At 35.9% G+C, this 19,078-nt stretch overlaps 1 protein-coding gene across 1 annotated transcript; it reads right to left on the reverse strand.

Moving 5' to 3' along the window:
* Positions 1 to 5,800: 5,800 nt before the first annotated feature.
* On the reverse strand, positions 5,801 to 6,376 carry LOC133032216 (cell wall / vacuolar inhibitor of fructosidase 2-like). The gene has a single exon (XM_061106089.1). The coding sequence runs from the start codon at positions 6,374 to 6,376 to the stop codon at positions 5,801 to 5,803; it is 576 nt and encodes a 191-aa protein (XP_060962072.1).
* Between the last annotated feature and the right edge of the window lie 12,702 nt (positions 6,377 to 19,078).

The following is a 19,078-nucleotide window of genomic DNA, read 5'->3' on the forward strand; positions in this document are numbered from 1 at the left end:
AAGAACTCTTTGATGTAACTAAACCTATGTCATCATAGTACACTACCACATTTTCTTAATCTATGGCATTTGTATCTTGTTCAGAGTGGTTTTGACAAGATCAATCTCTGCAAAGAGTTAATATGCCTATATCCACTGACAGTAGGTCATCTCATTCGCATGGATGTACATTCGTGGGTGGATATGAGTTTTTCGTTGTATTCTTAAAACGATAACTCTAGATTATACCTTATGCAAAGAAATTTGAAATGTTTGAAAAATTTCATCAATTTCTAGCAATGGTTAAACACCATTAAGGTATGTGGTTAAAGATCTTGCGAACTGATAGGGGTGGAGAAATAGTTAGTAGATATGCAGTTCAAAGATCATTACATTGATTTTTGAATTATATCCAAACTTACTTCCCCAGAAATTTCGATTTGCATATTGATGATTAGTTACTAGTCGTTGCCTAAGTCCTTCTATGGTAATACAATTTCAGAATGATGTAATGGTTGTATACTTAATGTAAATCATTACTAGATTCATGGATGACCTAATCAAAATCTTAAGAAAGGCTAGAACTGTTAACCATGGTTTGTTAGCTTTTCTAAGTGATTAGGGGTGGACCATCCCATTGTCAATAGATAAGAAAGTGTTTGTTCAAACAAATACTACTTTTCTAAGAAAATGACTAAGTCCGAAAACAAGTAGCAAATAAAGGAGATATTTAATTCTGATTCCAAAAGTGTTCTATCATCTTATATGACATATGATGATCCCACCGCCTCTCGTTGTCTTGTCACAACCAAAGAGGTTAATACCATTTAGTTTTCTTCGACATAATTCACGTACCTCGTCGTAAAGGGGGAGAGTTTCTAGGAACTCACCTTCTTATGACTTGGGAGACACTAGTGATTAAAAATCCATTGTGAGTTTAAACAAGTAATGGATTGTCAAGATAGGAAACTAAGAAGAAAGCCAATAGAACTATGGTTTAATCCATTCACATGGAGTAACCTAAAGTTTTCTATTACAAGGACATAAAAGGAAATTTTAGTTAATAAGTCCATTCAATGGACTTAACAAAACTTCTTGTTCCTAGTATTATAGGTTTGAGTTTATCTAAACCTATGGCTTGTGGTATACCTGGTAATTACTTACTCTAATGCAAGCAACTTACTTTAGTAAGATGCTGAAGCATTTTCTTTCTAATGGCAATCTATAGAAGCTTCACAACTTCTTAGGCATAGATTTTATCTAAGGAAAAGTCTTAACTATTCCAGAAAAGATAAAGCCATGAAAGAATTTCTTATATCAACAAAGTGAGAGGTCTTAGATATGCTTTTGTATGCATTAGACCAGACACCCGCTGTTGAGTGGGAGTAATGAGTAGGTATCAGATTAATCCAGGAGAAGAACATTGGAAGACAATCAAGTAAATCCTAAGATAAAGAAGAGGAACTATATGTTAGTCTATAAGGGTGTGTTTAAAACTCTTAGACTACACCATATCGATTTCGAAATTTGCCTATGTGCTAAGAAATATTTCGATAAGATGGTGATTACCTCGGGGTGGAATAGTGATTTTGGAGAAGTGTAAAAACCTATCCGAATTCTCTAAGTCTATCGCAGAGAGACCGAATGTTAAAGTCACAGAAAGTTACTTATTCGCCCTAAGGAAAGTTCTATACATCTTTGGCACCATTCCAAATTGCCTTAAACTACTAGTGTTAATTCCCCGATTAACCAAAAGTAGTTGCCAAAGGTATAGAATCCAAAGATCCCAAGAGAGTAGACATATAGAGAGGAATTTCACATTATCAATGATTTTGTGATTAAAGGAAGAGTAATGGTGGAGAAAAGGTTGTGGTTAATTCAACCTTTCGCATCCTATTACGAGGAGTTTACTACTACTACACTTGATTTGCATATCAAGGTGTTGAGATTATTTGAAACGCACTTTTTGTTTTATATTAGTGCAAGTGGGAGTTTGTTGGGTTTTATGCCCTAAATAAAACTCATTTCAATATAATCAGATTTGTTTATTAATATAGATCAGAAATAACATTTAATGTTGCATGGTTCACATGATTTATTTCATGATTATATGTACATAATGTATAAATTCATCCGAAACCCTTTTCACATACTTGATCCCGTTTTATTGTGTCGTCAACACATTGGAAAGTAAACATGACTATGTGAATAAAGTTTCCTAGATTTATCGACACGGGTTTTACCGATATGATAATCTACAACAAGAGTTTACTTGTATTTGGAGAAATACTATGTTCTTTCCGTAACATTGGTTAAAGTAAAGCTCGTGCCTGGATGCATGGAGTATGATCGGAAGGGACCGATATTGAACTTTGACTTAGATTTATTAAACTTACCGTAATATCTATTCAAGTCAATATCGCCTAGTTGATCCTAGATCAAATGATCTTAATCCTGATATGATTAGGCTCAATCTTGAAAGGCTATTCGTGTTCTTTGATTTGTTAGTTAAGCCTACTTTTAGGTCGTGGTGATACGTACATTTTGGGAACACGGTAGTGCAATTGAGTGGGAGCGCTATCATAAACATGGAATCTATAGCTTCTATCTGGCGAATAGTAAGCAAAGGATGATCTCCTTCGAGCTTGACCAAACGAACATAAATGGTGGAGTACTCATTTCACATAAGCTGAAATATCATTTATACGGGGTCAAGTGTTTTAAGGAATAAATACATTGTAGGGTGTAACGTAATTTAATCCCTTTACAAGGTGTAGATCATTCATATAGAGGATCATTGATCAAATTAGGATTATAACAATGGATAACTAATGATGTGTCTATATGGTGGAACATATAGAGCATTCTATATACTGAGAGTGCAATTCTAAGTTCTATGCGTGGATTCAACGAAGAATTAATAAGTTAGTGAATTTTAGTGCTAAATTCTTGATCTACTTATTGGAAGCTCGGTTATATAGACCCATGGTCCCCCCACTAGTTGAGATAATATTGCTTGTAAGACTCATGTAATTGGTTTTGATTAATCAATTATAATTCACAAGTTAGACTATGTCTATTTGTGAAATTTTCACTAAGTAAGGGCGAAATTGTAAAGAAAGAGTTTATAGGGGGCATATTTGTTAATTATGATACTTTGTATGGTTCAATTAATAAATATGATAAATGACAATATTATTTAATAATTATTTATAGTTATTAAATAGTTAGAATTGGCATTTAAATGATTGAATTAGGAAATTGGCATTTTTGAGAAAATCAGATACAAAAGGTGTTAAAATTGCAAAATTGCAAAGCCCAAGGCCCAATCCATTAAGTGTATGGTCTACACCTTTGTAGCTTTTTTAAATGATTTTTTCATTATTTTAATGCCATATAATTCAAATCAAACCCTAGAGGAATGCTATAAATAGATAGTGAAGGCTTCAGGAAAATAACACACTTTCTGAATCAGAAAAACCTGAGCCTCCACTCTCTTCTCTAGCCGCCACTCTCTCTCTCTTTTCTTCCTCAATATTTCGAACCTCTCTTAGTGATTAGAGTAGTGCCCACACACATCAAGTGATACCTCAATCATAGTGAGGAAGATTGTGAAGAAAGATCATCAGCAAAGGAGATTCAGCATCAAAGATTCAGAGAAAGAGATCCAGGTTCAGATATTGATAATGCTCTGCTACAGAAAGGAATCAAGGGCTAGATATCTGAACGGAAGGAGTCATATTATTCCGCTGCACCCAATGTAAGGTTTCCTAAACTTTATATGTGTTTATTTCATCGTTTTAGAAAGTTCATATTTAGGATGTTAATAAACATACTTGTGAGTAGATCTAAGATCCTGGTAAAATAAATTTCCAACAGTTGCTGCCTTTGACCAAATTGCAGATGGTTTCACCAAAGCAATTTCAAGCCAAAGGTTCTCTATTTTTCGGGACAAACTCACAATTTGTGACTCCACAATTATGAGTTTGAGGGGAGGTGTTAAGGACTCTAATGAGGATCCTAATGACAGTTAATTGACAGTTGGCTGCCAGCTCATTCGGTTGCATCAGTTAGTTATAGTCAGTCAATTTGGTTATTACTTTCTGTTGTAATCTGTTATTTTGTCCAACTGTCTTAGATATTTTCTTGATTGATCTGTTGTATAAATAGCTATGCTATTATTGATATCAATGAGATCTTTCTTTCATCTCCCACATTTCTCTATTCTTTCTCTCTGTTTCTTACCTTTGTTCATCTTTGTTGTTTGACTTAAATCTCTCAGTGTTTCAATGGTGGTATGGCTCGAAGGTTTAACATCATGGCAGTGAGCAATTGTTCTTCTTTAGTCCATAGCACCTTGAGTTCATGATAACGTTATAATAAATAATGACAATATTATAATTTAAATAAAAAATATATTTATTAATTATTATGTATTTAATTTCTTAAATTTATATAACTGTTAACATAGATTACTTTTTATAAATAATTATGTACCTTCTTAAACAATACCATGTCAATATTATATTTTGATATAGTATTTTATTTTATTTTACAAAAGTGTTAAAATATATAACACTTCAATAAAGATGTTATTTTAATTAAATATTACTCTAAGTTAACTTATGTGAAGAGAAAAATTATCTATTACATGGAGATAAAAGAGTTTAAATTCATTTTGTATTAAAATTTAAATAATATTTATTTTAAATTTTCGTAGAAGAAAAAGCTACATTTCAAATTTCAGCCTAAGTCTCTCAACACTTTGAGACGACTCTGATTGAATTTGTCTATATTAAGAGTTAAGACTTATGCTTATTAGGTTAGATTGGATTTGTGTTGTGTTGTTATATTTTCATTATGGTGTCATTGGACTAAATTAACTAATGATTACTATGAATGTTAGATTTTTATTTTATTACTATGAGAATTAGGTTTTAAATTATATATTTATGTATATCTTATTTTATGAAATTGATCAGCCTAATGATGGCTAAAAAAGATTGGATGGTTCCAATTCAATCTGATAGAAAATCAGTTAATATATCTAATGATTGGAACCTAACCAATCTAATGCATCCATTTGATCGAATCAGATCGGTTGGCTCAATTTGATAGTATTGGACCGAATGAGAAAATCCAACATCCAATAAATAATTAGATTAGATTGGTTGGGTTAGGTTAGGTTGGCTCTAAATCCATTAGATGTGATCCAATCAAGAGCACCCCTAACCCAAACAACATACATATAACAAGAAAATAATATAAGATTACAAAAAAATCGTATTTTTATAATTTTTTTTTTTAACTTTTGTTAGGTATTATAACAATATCCCTTTTTTGAAGGGGTAAGTTGAAAAACACCACTTTTATTAATCAGTTAATCAAATTTACCTCTAGTTTTATATTTAATTGAAACATATCTATTTTTATATGTATTGTACCCAAAATACCCTGATATAAGAGAGTCAAATGGAGATTATCTTGAAGTGTCAAGGGCAAAAGTGGTACAATGTTTAAAAAAAGAGATAAAAATGATAGACTTTAAAAAATAGGGTAAAAATAAAAGAGGACAATATAAAAAAGGTATAGAGTGTAATTTTCTCTTTTTTAAATGGTCTATTTGTGTTTCAAAAGCTTTAAGGAGATTGTCAAAAAATAAAAAGCATTAAGGAGAAAAATAGGGAATATATATTAATAAAATTGGGATCACTATTTTTATATAAGAATTGGAATATGCTAAATGTATAAAGCACTTATGAGAAAAATTGAAACAATACAAATAATATACTATATAAAAAAAAATATTAGAACAAAAATTTTAATCAAGTTTATTAGTAATAACATATCCAATACTACTATACAATCTAACTTGATTGTTTCTTTCAGCCATTGACAAAACTTGAACATTTTTCAAACTCATCTCGCTTTCGCAACTATCAATGTAGTCTACGGCCACCATGACATCGTAATTTGCCGACATAGCATCCTCAGAGAGCTCAGTACGCGCGCTTTTAAAGGACCCAATCACTGCTTTATACGATGCAACACATTGTTTAAGAACTGCTCGTCTTGTACTACCACTACTACTACTACTCGTCATCTTATTAATTTTTAATAGATTATGGATGAAATATAAGCTTTCTTTCGCGTTCTTGATTGCTAAACCAATGGAGTCTTTGGCGAAAGCATTGAGATTTTTCGGTGATTTGGTTCGGGGATCGGCTTCTAGAGCTTCGATGCATTTGAGGTAGTTTATTGTTTCTTTACATATGTTTTCAACTAATTGGGATGATGTTGATGAGGCTTGTGTAGTTGGTAAAGTGGTAAAGAGAATGAAAAACAAGAATGGTACTATTAGGGTTAGAAATGATGATGAAAGTTTTTGAGTATCCATTTAGAGAACTACTTAGCTAGCTAGGGTTTCAAATATATGAGAGCAAATGTGTTTTTGGCCTAGCTATATAAATGTTGATGATCAGTAATTATAAGCTTAATATATATAATTATATGTGGTGATGAGTTGTTAATTTGGCACATTTTCTAAACAAAAAAAAATATTTGTTGTTTATATTAAAATTTTTCCCGTAAAAAGGGATTTAAAAGAGATCATGTTGGAAGATATGTTGAGATATTTGTTATGTAAATATTAATTTATAATCATTTTGTATTATTTCATGGAGAGATGTTGGGATCAACCAAGATGGCATCCTACAAATATTTAATTTAATTATGGGAATTGTCTTGAAGTGGCACTTACTTTACATGGCCAACTCATAAAAATGATACTTAAAAAATTATTAGGGCTCTTATATTAACTAAAGATTAGTGCCTTATTATAAATAGTACTATTAATTGTTTCTATACTTATTATTAAAGTAATTAAAAAATAAAATATAATATTAAATTGAAATATTACAAATCGATAGTTTAGACACTAAATGTCTTTTAATATTTCACTAAAAAGATATGTATAAAAAAATTATGTAAAAAATAAATATATGTAATTTTGCAAGTACTAAATTAAAATATTAAGGACGAGATATATTGTTAGTAGCTATAATTCTTAAAATTTTGGGAATTTGGGAAAGCTGAGTTTATTTTTATTTTTTTGAAAAAAAAAAAAAGTATGTATTATGTAGTGAGCTTTTTGATCCACTATTGAACTAATTTGCAAGGTTTTCTCTTCTTACTTAATAAATTTTAAATGTTCACGAACAAACATGAGTTTGACACAACTTAAACTCTTTTTGTTTTGTTTCAAAAAAATAAAACTCTTTTTTGTTTTTGCTTTTAATTTTTTTTCTTCTATAAGATAGTTCTCTTGTAGTTGGAACCTCCTAATTTTACTTTAATACAAATATATATAAATATGAAATATATAATTAATATTAATTTTAAAAAATATTAAAACCATTAAATTTTAATTTAATTACGAATAATAAAAAAAAGAGAATTATTCCATATATTTTTTTTAAAATTTACGGTTTGGGTTTCTAAAGTGATTGCAGTGCTAGTTGCAACAGGGGTTTCTATACGATTTTGTTACAATTTAGGTTGCAGCGCTAGTTGCAATAGGAGTACTTTCTTTCTATGTAGAATTCCGTAAAATTACAAAAAAAAAATACACAAAAAAAAAACTATTTTAAAGTGTAAAAATAAAAAAACTCCTAAAAAAATTAAATTTATATATTTAATTTAGCTACTTAACTAAAAAAAATTAAAAAAATATCTCTTTTTACATGTTTATAATTAAATTCAGTTTTTTTATCTTTTTTTTTTGCTGAAAAATTATTTTTCTTAATTTTTCTTTTCATCTGATGGAACAACTTATGTACATGTAGGAATGTGAGATTTTTCAAATTAGATATAAAAGTTAAGAATAAAAACTCCAATTTTCCTAATACAATTTATATTTATTTATAGGTAGTACCTAATCAAATGTGGTATATATATATATATAAACTATATATATATATATATATTGTTTCATATAATTAAGACAACACATGCTAACCATATGTACTTATACAATGTTCCTCAACTAATTTTGCTTATAATATTAATTAATTATTGGTTTTCATAATTAGTGTATTGTAGCAGTTCATTTACCACTATACACTATAATTAAATTATTTTTAACATACCAAAAGAATTTATTAATCTGAGAATCGCATCTTTTTTAATAAAATATTATCACTAATAGTACAATAATATAAGTGGCTCAATCATGAGTGAAAAGTGAGTTATTTAATTATAAGACTGTAAGAGAATATTGAGTCTCACACTTTGATATACATAAGATATTTTCATAAGAGTTTAAAAATGACATAAAATTACAAATATTCGAATTTACGGTTTCTATAATATTTTTAAGTATTTTAATATATTTGTTTTACAAAAATACAGATGATTGATTTTTTGTTATTTTCAAAATAATTGTTTTTTTTTTTTTTTGAAAGAAGGTGGAAATTTTATTCAACTTGAAAAGCAATCCTCCATTACAATAGAAGTAAATCTGATCGAGCAGAAGCCTCATCAAACATACGATCTGATATGAAACAAGACTGTCTAGCAATGCAATGAGCAGCCCTTTTACAGATCGTTTAACAAAAGAAAGAAAAACATTATGTAATTTAGAAAGTACAAACGACAATCGTGAACAAGTAAACCAAATTGAGATGGCATTTGAACCGAGCCATTAATAGATTGAACAACAACTAATGAGTCAGTTTCAATTTCCACTTCAGTTAACGCCTTCGTCTTGATCCAACTTAAAACATCTTTGACCCCTAAAACTTCAGCAATCTCAGGAGAAACCATACCAATCTTGCTGCTTGAGAAAGCTTCAATAAACTTACCATTCTTATCCCGAAGAAGGAAGCCTATTCCAAACCGATTCTTAGTTGCAAAGATAGCCCCATCGACATTGATCTTGAACTTAGTTGAAACAGGTTTCGTCCAATGCTCTCTACCATTACTAAAATTAACATTTAGTAAAGGTGTGGAACCATTTGATTGAGTATTTTGCCAATTGTCAAATTTAGTTTTTGTTGATCGAATCACCTTCGAAACTGTAGTCGGTTTATTATTCTATAAGAGATCATTTCGAGCCGTCCAACTACGCCAAATAATCATGGCAGCTGCCTAAGCTACTGCCTTCCTACAATGCAACAGTAAGTCACAAAACCAGCTGCTGAAATCATGTCTTCGGCACCAGCTGTGTCAGCCGAAGATAAATTCCAGCAAGAACGTGCAAAATTGCACCTGAAAAGAACATGTGACACAGTTTCAAGTTCAAGATTACACGTGGGACAGGTAAGATCGACTGGAACATGCTTAATGGAGAGCTGTAATGTAATGACCGCTCTAGTAGTTTGGATTAGTAAAGGCAATTAGCACTAATTTTTATTATTTTATTATTATTTGTGAATTAATTTTAATGTGGACCCCAATATTTAGAAATAAATATTAGACTTATAATTTCTCAATTCCGGAGATTTTATTAAACTCTAGGGGTACTATTTAGCTTATATGTGAAATATGTCAATTTTGTAATTTTTGCTCGGCGACAACGGAAAATGCGATGGATGGCTAGATTGATCACATGGGTAAGTTTAGAACCCTATTTCATAGTGGGAAATAATTTAGAGAAAATAAATTATCGGGATTGAGTGGGGTTATGGAAATTGACCATTTTACCCCTAGCTTTAGAAATACCCTAGTTTTAAGTCTAAAGGGCAATTTAGTCATTTGGTTTATTTGAGGTTAGGTGGCTGGTTATTTTAGTGACACCTAGCACCTCTTTTCTCAGCCAAGTTAAGCTAAGTAAATCAATTTACTTAATTATTTAAAAAAAAAAAGAGGAAATTGGAAATTGGTGAGAAGCTCTTTCTTCTCTCTTTCTCTCTTCGAAGGCAACAAGGGCAAGGGGTTTTGGGAGCTGAAATTCTTTGTTTTCAGCAAAGGATTCAAGAGGAATCAAGACAAGTTAACCCTAGTTCTTCTCCCCTTAAGTTTTTGAAGTTGTAGTTTAGTTTCACTATGAATTTCTAGGTTTAGTGGCTGTTGGGTTTTGAATGTTTGGGGTTCAATTTCTGGGGTTAATTTGAGTTAATCTAAGTCCCTAGCTACTGGTTTTGATGCTTGATAATGGTTTTAAGCAAGCTTGAGTTTTGAAACTCAAGCTTTGAGCTTTAATGGCATAATTTGATTTGTTGGTTTGTTCTGTGATTTATTGGTTGGAAATGGATGTTTATGCATTGTATAGGTATACTGGAGAGTTTGGTAAGGTTTGGGATTGAATTGAATTAAGGGGGATGATTTTTGGTTCCCAGCAGCAGAACCGGAATTCCGGTTCTGGGAGGCCAGTACCAACCGGTCGACCGGTTGGTGACCCAGAACCGGATTGCCGGTTGGGAACCGGTCTGCCTGTTGGGGGAATTTCCAGAACCCTAGTTTTGGCCAATTTTGAGATATTTAGGGTATTGCCATGAGGTTTATCGATAGGGAAACTTTTAGTTTCAAGTTTAAAGTCCCGGAAAGTGATTTAGCGAGTCACTCATCTGTATTACTATTATTGTGATTAGGGCATCCATCTAGCACGTGAATTCCGTTCAGGTCGGCCAGCACACTTGAATTCGGAAAACAGGTAAGAACTGTGTATAATGTATGATGTGATTATCTGAATGTGTGTATATGTGTTTATATATGCATGCTTGAATTATGTTAAGAACTACCAACACTTGTATGAATAAGTTATAGAGTGCATTGGTATAGTGATTATTGTGGCTGTGAGTACGATACAGTGATACCAACACGGGCACGGGAAAATGCTAAGGTGAGTGGTACATCACTCAGTATTACTTAGTGTTCGGGGTAAACCCTACCAACACTCGTACAGTGAGGTACGATGTGTATGTGGTATAGTGGTTGTACCCTGGTATTGAACGTTCATACTCATCTGTTAAGCTCTGTAAATAGGTGTATGGGCGCCTATTTACAGGTCGAAAATTATATGGTATGTTATATGCATTTCTTACTGAGTTTGTTGACTCACAGTTTCTGCTTTTATGTGTAGGTAAAGGAAAGGCGAAGGCTGAACAGGAGTGAACCTGAGCTCGGGTGAGGTTGTACATGTCAAGCGGCGCGACCTGGAGTGTTCGGTCTCGGGACATCTGGGAGTTGTATTTTGAAAGTCGCTGTGCGACCTAGAACTTGTGTATTTTGAATGTATAGTTTGAAAAGTAAATTTTACAAAGTTTAAAAAAAACGGGATCCCAGAATTTGTAAATATTATATTATATTACAAAGTTTAATATCTAAAGCAAAAGTTTTAATTTGACACGTTTTTCGAGAAATTTCTTTGATTAGCAAAGATTGCACAATAATTGAAAAAGCACTGTAGCGTGCCTTAGCATTAGGGCGTTACAATTTTGGTATTAGAGCCGCCAGGTTTGTCTACCGAAGCTTGCTATGACATGTACAATCTTCATCAGAGAAAGCTCGGTTCACGGTTCAGTAAGCCCGTACTTGTTTAGTATTTTAAATAAATATGAATGTGAAAGCATGTTAGGAAGCATATTAGATTTAAATTAAATATATTTCTTTAAAAAAGAAAAGAAAGTGTGTTGCCTTTAAGTTATTAAGAGCGTTGTTAATTTCGATCGCTGTCTAACCTGCCTGGCTTATGGATTCGCAGGCTAAGTCCTATTAAATGGACGCCCCGCAAAATACAAGAAGTCAGGGTGGCATGGTTGAGACCGGAGGCGGTCAGGGGAATCCTCAAAATCCTCGTGGTCGTGGCCGTGGCCGTGGCAGAGCTCAGGGTGGTCGCCCTGTAAATCCACCTCAAGCTCGTCCTGATTGGGAGCAAAGATTTGCTGAGATGCAAGATAGAATCCGCCAGCAAGATGAAGAGATCCAAAGGTTGAGGCAGCAGGGTCCTCCTGCCGTGCCTCCTCAAGTGGTTCAGGCTGTTGCAGTTCCTGCGGTGCTAGCAGAACAACCTATTGTTGGCAACCGTATGGAGCCGTTGTATGAAAGATTCCGGAAACAGGCACCTCCAGTGTTTCTGCGAGGCCCTGATGTGATGAAGGCCGAGCAGTGGCTTTCAGTGATTGAACGCATCCTTAATTTTATGGGAGTGGTTGGAAATGATCGGGTGACCTGCGCCACTTTCCAATTTCAGGAAGACGCTCTCGTGTGGTGGGAATTGATAACCCTCACTCGGGACGTCACGCTGATGACCTGGGAAGAATTTAAGGAGTTATTTAACTCCAAGTATTACAATGAAGCGGTCCGCAGTGCAAAGCGGAAAGAGTTCACTGATCTAGTTTAGACTGACGAAGTTTGATCGGTTGGCTAAGTTGGCAGCAGGAATTGTGCCCACTGACTTCAGTAAGAAAGAAAAATATTTAGCGGGTTTGAGTGCAAAGATCCGGCATGATCTGGTTATTACTACTACTGAAGCAACCACGTATGCAGAGATGGTTGAGAAGGCTTTGAGAGCCGAGGATGCAGTGAAATTTCTTCAGGAGCCCCGGGTGACTCCGAGTGTTGGTGGAACCCCCACTGTTCCTACTCCTGTTTATGGTAGGGATGGTGGTGATTCCACCACTAAGCAGAAAAGAAAAGTTGTTCCAGCTTCTGGTGGCTCGGGGCAAAGCAAGCGGTTCCGTGGGAACCAAGGCAGAGGAGGACGCCAGGGTTACTCTTATCCTGAGTGTCCAAGGTGTAAGAAACATCATCCGGGAGAATATAACCGGAAGACATGCTTCCTGTGTGGCATGGTGGGGCATTTCAAGAAAGATTGCCCCCAGGCAAAGAAAGAGGAGCCGAAAGCTGAGGTGAAACCGGTTCCTGCTCGTGTGTTTGCCATTACCCAAGCTGATGCTGCAGCCAGTCCTTCTGTTGTGACAGGTCAGCTTCCCGTCAACAACTTGTTATTTACAGTATTATTTGACTCGGGAGCTACACGTTCATATGTGGCTACAAGAGTGATTGACCTTTTGGGTAGGCCTTGTGATATTTTAGAAAGAGGGTTTGGAACCCTAATGCCTAGCGGGGAATTGGTTATCTCTAATAGGCGCATTAGGTCTATGCCGATTAGGATCGAAGATAGGGAATTGAGTACTGACCTCATAGAATTGAAATTAACTGAGTTTGATATTATACTGGGAATGGATTTTCTATCCAAGTATTCGGCCAGTATAGATTGTAGGCGTAAAATGGTAACTTTTCAGCCGGAAGGTGAAGATCCATTTGTTTATGTTGGATCAATTCAGGGGTCTCGGATCCCGGTTATTTCTGTGCTGAGGGCTAGGGATTTACTATGCAATGGTTGTGTAGGATTTCTAGCAGTGGTATTTGACTCCAGCAGACCTGAAACATTTGGGCCTGAGGTAGTCCGGGTGGTAAAAGATTTTCTTGATGTGTTTCCCGAGGAGTTGCCGGGATTGTCGCCACAGCGAGAGATTGACTTTGTAATTGATTTGGCACCTGGAGTCGAACCAGTTTCTAAAGCTCCATATAGGATGGCTCCAGCGGAACTCAAGGAGCTTAAGTTACAACTTCAGGGGATGCTTGACATTGGGTTTATTCGACCCAGTGTATCGCCCTGGGGAGCTCCGGTTCTTTTTGTGAAAAAGAAAGATGGTTCCCCCAGAATGTGTATTGATTATCGGGAACTAAACAAGCTGACGATTAAGAACAAGTACCCGTTGCCCAGGATCGATGATCTGTTCGATCAGCTTCAGGGAAAGACAGTGTTTTCGAAGATTGATTTACGGTCGGGTTATCATCAACTCAGAATTCGGGAGGAGGACATACCGAAGACTGCTTTTAGAACCAGATATGGGCACTATGAGTTTCTGGTAATGTCGTTCGGATTGACTAATGCTCCTGCGGCCTTTATGGATCTCATGAATACGGTATTCAAGGATTTCCTCAATAACTGCGTTATAGTATTTATCGATGACATTCTTGTATACTCTCAGTCAGAAGAGGAGCACGAGCATCATCTTCGAATGGTGTTACAGCGACTTAGGGATCACAAGTTGTATGCCAAGTTCAAAAAGTGCGAATTCTGGTTGTCTGAAGTGTCCTTCCTGGGACATATTGTTGGAAAGAATGGAATTATGGTTGATCCAAATAAGATAGAATCAGTGAAGAATTGGCTGAGGCCCAAGTCTGTGACGGAAGTTCGAAGTTTTTTCGGGTTAGCAGGGTATTATCGACGTTTCGTCGAAGGATTTTCTAAACTTTCTATGCCCCTAACCGAATTGACCAAGAAAAATCAAAGATTTGTGTGGTCAGATAAGTGTGAGTCAAGCTTTCAGGAGTTGAAGCAACGTTTGATAACAGCTCCGGTGTTAGCCTTGCCATCAGATCAAGAGAAATTCGTTGTTTATTGTGATGCATCCAGACAGGGTCTGGGATGTGTTCTGATGCAAGCTGACACAGTCATAGCCTATGCCTCTCGTCAACTGAAGGATTATGAACAGCGTTACCCAACTCATGATTTAGAGCTCGCTGCTGTGGTTTTTGCTTTAAAGATTTGGCGACATTATCTTTACGGTGAAAAGTGTGAGATTTATACTGATCATAAGAGTCTTAAATACTTTTTCACCCAGAAAGATCTGAATATGAGGCAGAGAAGGTGGTTGGAGTTAGTTAAAGACTACGATTGTGAAATACTGTATCACCCCGGAAAGCCAATGTTGTGGTCGATGCTCTAAGCAGAAGAGGTCCCGGTCAAGTGTGTACTACAGTTATGATAGCCCCTCAACTAGCCTCGGAAATGGTTAGTGCAGGAATTGAGTTCGTGGTCGGGAAGTTACATAATTTAACACTCTAATCTGATCTGTTGGAGAGAATCAGAAAGGGACAACTGGAAGATCCCGAGCTAGTTAAAGTTCGAGACGAAGTAGTGGCTGGTCGGCCTAGAGGCTTTTCAGTCTCGAGCAGTGGAATGTTGTTATATAAAGCTCGAGTTTGTGTTCCTAGTGTTGATGAGCTTAAGAAAGAGATACTTGATGAAGCTCACACCACGCCTTATTCGTTGCATCCGGGAACCACCAAGATGTATCAGGATTTGAAACCCTACTTCTGGTGGTATGGGATGAAAAGAGATGTGGTGGACTATGTGTCCAAGTGTTTAACCTGCCAGCAGATTAAGGCTGAACATCAGAGGCCGGCAGGGTTATTGCAACCTTTAGTCCTTCCAGAATGGAAGTGGGAGGACATCGCAATGGACTTTGTAACTGGTTTACCTAGAACTACAGGGATGTATGATTCTGTATGGGTCATCGTGGACAGATTCACAAAATCGGCTCACTTTCTACCAGTGAAAGTTACCTATTCAGTGGATCAGTATGCTGAATTGTATGTGAAGGAGATAGTTCGTCTCCACGGAGCCCCTAAATCTATTGTGTCAGATAGGGATCCAAAGTTCACATCGAAATTTTGGGTGAGTCTTCAGAAGGCTATGGGTACCAAGTTAAAGTTTAGTACAGCCTTTCACCCTCAGACTGATGGTCAGTCAGAAAGAACTATCCAGATCTTGGAAGACTTGTTGCGAGCCTGTGTCATGGACTTTGAGGGTTCATGGAGTAAGTACTTGCCTTTAATTGAATTCTCCTACAACAACAGCTACCAAAGTACAATAGGGATGGCTCCCTATGAGATGTTATATGGTAGAAAATGTCGTTCTCCTATTCATTGGGACGAGACAGGAGAAAGGAAGTACCTGGGCCCAGAGTTAGTGCAGAGGACCAATGAAGCTATTGATAAGATTAAGGCTCGGATGCTTGCTTCTCAAAGCAGGCAGAAAAGTTATGCTGATCCGAAGCGCAGAGATGTTACATTTCAGGCAGGGGAACATGTTTTCCTACGGGTTTCACCAATGAAGGGTATTAGGCGCTTCGGGAAGAAGGGTAAGTTAAGCCCTAGGTTCATTGGGCCATTTCAGATACTCAAGAAGGTCGGGCAGGTAGCGTATTGGCTAGCCTTACCACCAGCTTTATCAGCTGTTCATGACGTATTTCACATCTCCATGTTAAGGAAATACGTGTCAGACCCGACTCATGTCTTAAGTTATGAAGCCCTTGAACTACAATCAGACTTATCCTATGAAGAGCAACCTGTTCAGATTTTGAATAGAAAGGAAAAAGTTCTTCGCAACAAGATTATTGCACTGGTTAAAGTGCTCTGGAGAAACAGTAAGGTGGAAGAAGCCACCTGGGGATTGGAGTCAGATATGTGGACTCAACATCCAGAGCTATTCAGGTTAGATTTTGGGGACGAAATCCTATTAACGGGGGGATAATTGTAATGACCGCTCTAGTAGTTTGGATTAGTAAAGGCAATTAGCACTAATTTTTATTATTTTATTATTATTTGTGAATTAATTTTAATGTGAACCCCAATATTTAGAAATAAATATTAGAGTTATAAGTTCTCAATTCTGGAGATTTTATTAAACTCTAAGGGTATTATTTAGTTTATATGTGAAATATGTCAATTTTGTAATTTTTGCTCGGCGACAACGGAAAATGTGATGGATGGCTAGATTGATCACATGGGTAAGTTTAGAACCCTATTTCATAGTGGGAAATAATTTAGAGAAAATAAATTATCGGGATTGAGCGGGGTTATGGAAATTGACCATTTTACCCCTAGCTTTAGAAATACCCTAGTTTTAAGTCTAAAGGGCAATTTAGTCATTTGGTTTATTTGAGGTTAGGTGGCTGGTTATTTTAGTGACACCTAGCACCTCTTTTCTCAGCCAAGTTAAGCTAAGTAAATCAATTTACTTAATTATTTTTTTAAAAAAAGAGGAAATTGGAAATTGGTGAGAAGCTCTTTCTTCTCTCTTTCTCTCTTCGAAGGCAGCAAGGGCAAGGGGTTTTGGGAGCTGAAATTGTGTGTTTTCAGCAAAGGATTCAAGAGGAATTAAGACAAGGTAACCCTAGTTCTTCTCCCCTTAAGTTTTTGAAGTTGTAGTTTAGTTTCACTATGAATTTCTAGGTTTAGTGGCTCTTGAGTTTTGAATGTTTGGGGTTCAATTTCTGGGGTTAATTTGAGTTAATCTAAGTCCCTAGCTACTGGTTTTGATGCTTGATAATGGTTTTAAGCAAGCTTGAGTTTTGAAACTCAAGCTTTGAGCTTTAATGGCATAATTTGATTTGTTGGTTTGTTCTGTGATTTATTGGTTGGAAATGGATGTTTATGCATTGTATAGGTATACTGGAGAGTTTGGTAAGGTTTGGGATTGAATTGAATTAAGGGGGATGATTTTTGGTTCCCAGCAGCAGAACCGGAATTCCGGTTCTGGGAGGCCAGTACCAACCGGTCGACCGGTTGGTGACCCAGAACCGGATTGCCGGTTGGGAACCGGTCTGCCTGTTGGGGGAATTTCCAGAACCCTAGTTTTGGCCAATTTTGAGATATTTAGGGTATTGCCATGAGGTTTATCGATAGGGAAACTTTTAGTTTCAAGTTTAAAGTCCCGGAAAGTGATTTAGCGAGTCACTCATCTGTATTACTATTATTGTGATTAGGGCATCCATCTAGCACGTGAATTCCGTTCAGGTCGGCCAGCACACTTGAATTCGGAAAACAGGTAAGAACTGTGTATAATGTATGATGTGATTATCTGAATGTGTGTATATGTGTTTATATATGCATGCTTGAATTATGTTAAGCACTACCAACACTTGTATGAATAAGTTATAGAGTGCATTGGTATAGTGATTATTGTGGCTGTGAGTACGATACAGTGATACCAACACGGGCACGGGAAAATGCTAAGGTGAGTGGTACATCACTCAGTATTACTCAGTGTTCGGGGTAAACCCTACCAACACTCGTACAGTGAGGTACGATGTGTATGTGGTATAGTGGTTGTACCCTGGTATTGAACGTTCATACTGATCTGTTAAGCTCTGTAAATAGGTGTATGGGCGCCTATTTACAGGTCGGAAATTATATGGTATGTTATATGCATTTCTTACTGAGTCTGTTGACGCACAGTTTTTGCTTTTATGTGTATGTAAAGGAAAGGCGAAGGCTGAACAGGAGTGAACCTGAGCTCGGGTGAGGTTGTACATGTCAAGCGGCGCGACCTGGAGTGTTCGGTCTCGGGACATCTGGGAGTTGTATTTTGAAAGTCGCTGTGCGACCTAGAACTTGTGTATTTTGAATGTATAGTTTGAAAAGTAAATTTTACAAAGTTTAAAAAAAACGGGATCCCGGAATTTGTAAATATTATATTATATTACAAAGTTTAATATCTAAAGCAAAAGTTTTAATTTGACACGTTTTTCGAGAAATTTCTTTGATTAGCAAAGATTGCACAATAATTGAAAAAGCACTGTAGCGTGCCTTAGCATTAGGGCGTTACATGTAACTTGGTTGGGAGACAATCTGCAATGATCCGCCAAAGCAGATGTTGAACCTTAGCAGGAACATTCAATTGCCAGATTTGCTTCCAATGGCTTATCCCACCAGTACTCGGCCAATCCCCATTAACAATTTGTAGGAGTTTATAAGCACTTCGAACTGAATACGCCCCACTTGTCTCTTTAGACCATGACCAACAATCAACACCGCTGGAGCTACTCAACTGAATGGAAAGAATTAAATCACTATCATGTTGATTGAAAATATCCCGAATCAAGTCAACATCCCATTCTCTTGAATCAACTTGAAGCAAGCTATCACCAGATTGACCCACAAGACTTGGGTGGTAAGTTGTTACAAACTTGTTGTCCACATTTGGAAGCCAAGGGTCTTCTAAAATAGTTGTTTTCCCATCACAGATAGATCTTATAGCACCCATCTGAACAAGAGCTTTAGCCTCCAATATACTACGCCAAATGAAACTTGGGTTCGGTCCTAACTCAACTGATAAGAAATTGCCTTTAGGGAAATATCTTGCTTTGTAAACTTTTGCCACTAATGAAGTTTCATTAGTAAGCAAATGCCACCCCTGTTTCCCTAGAAAAGCCATGTTATAATCCCTTAGATTCCTAAAACCAAGTCCACCAACATCTTTATGACAATAAAGCTTACGCCAACTCATCCAACTAACTCCCTT

The sequence above is a fragment of the Cannabis sativa genome, chromosome X (genome assembly GCF_029168945.1).
Source record: "Cannabis sativa cultivar Pink pepper isolate KNU-18-1 chromosome X, ASM2916894v1, whole genome shotgun sequence".
In the NCBI taxonomy this organism is placed as follows: Eukaryota; Viridiplantae; Streptophyta; class Magnoliopsida; order Rosales; family Cannabaceae; genus Cannabis; species Cannabis sativa.

What these genes read in the sequence shown, in the direction of transcription:
- LOC133032216 (XM_061106089.1), bottom strand. Translation starts at nt 6,376, where the DNA reads ATGGATACTCAAAAACTTTCATCATCATTTCTAACCCTAATAGTACCA.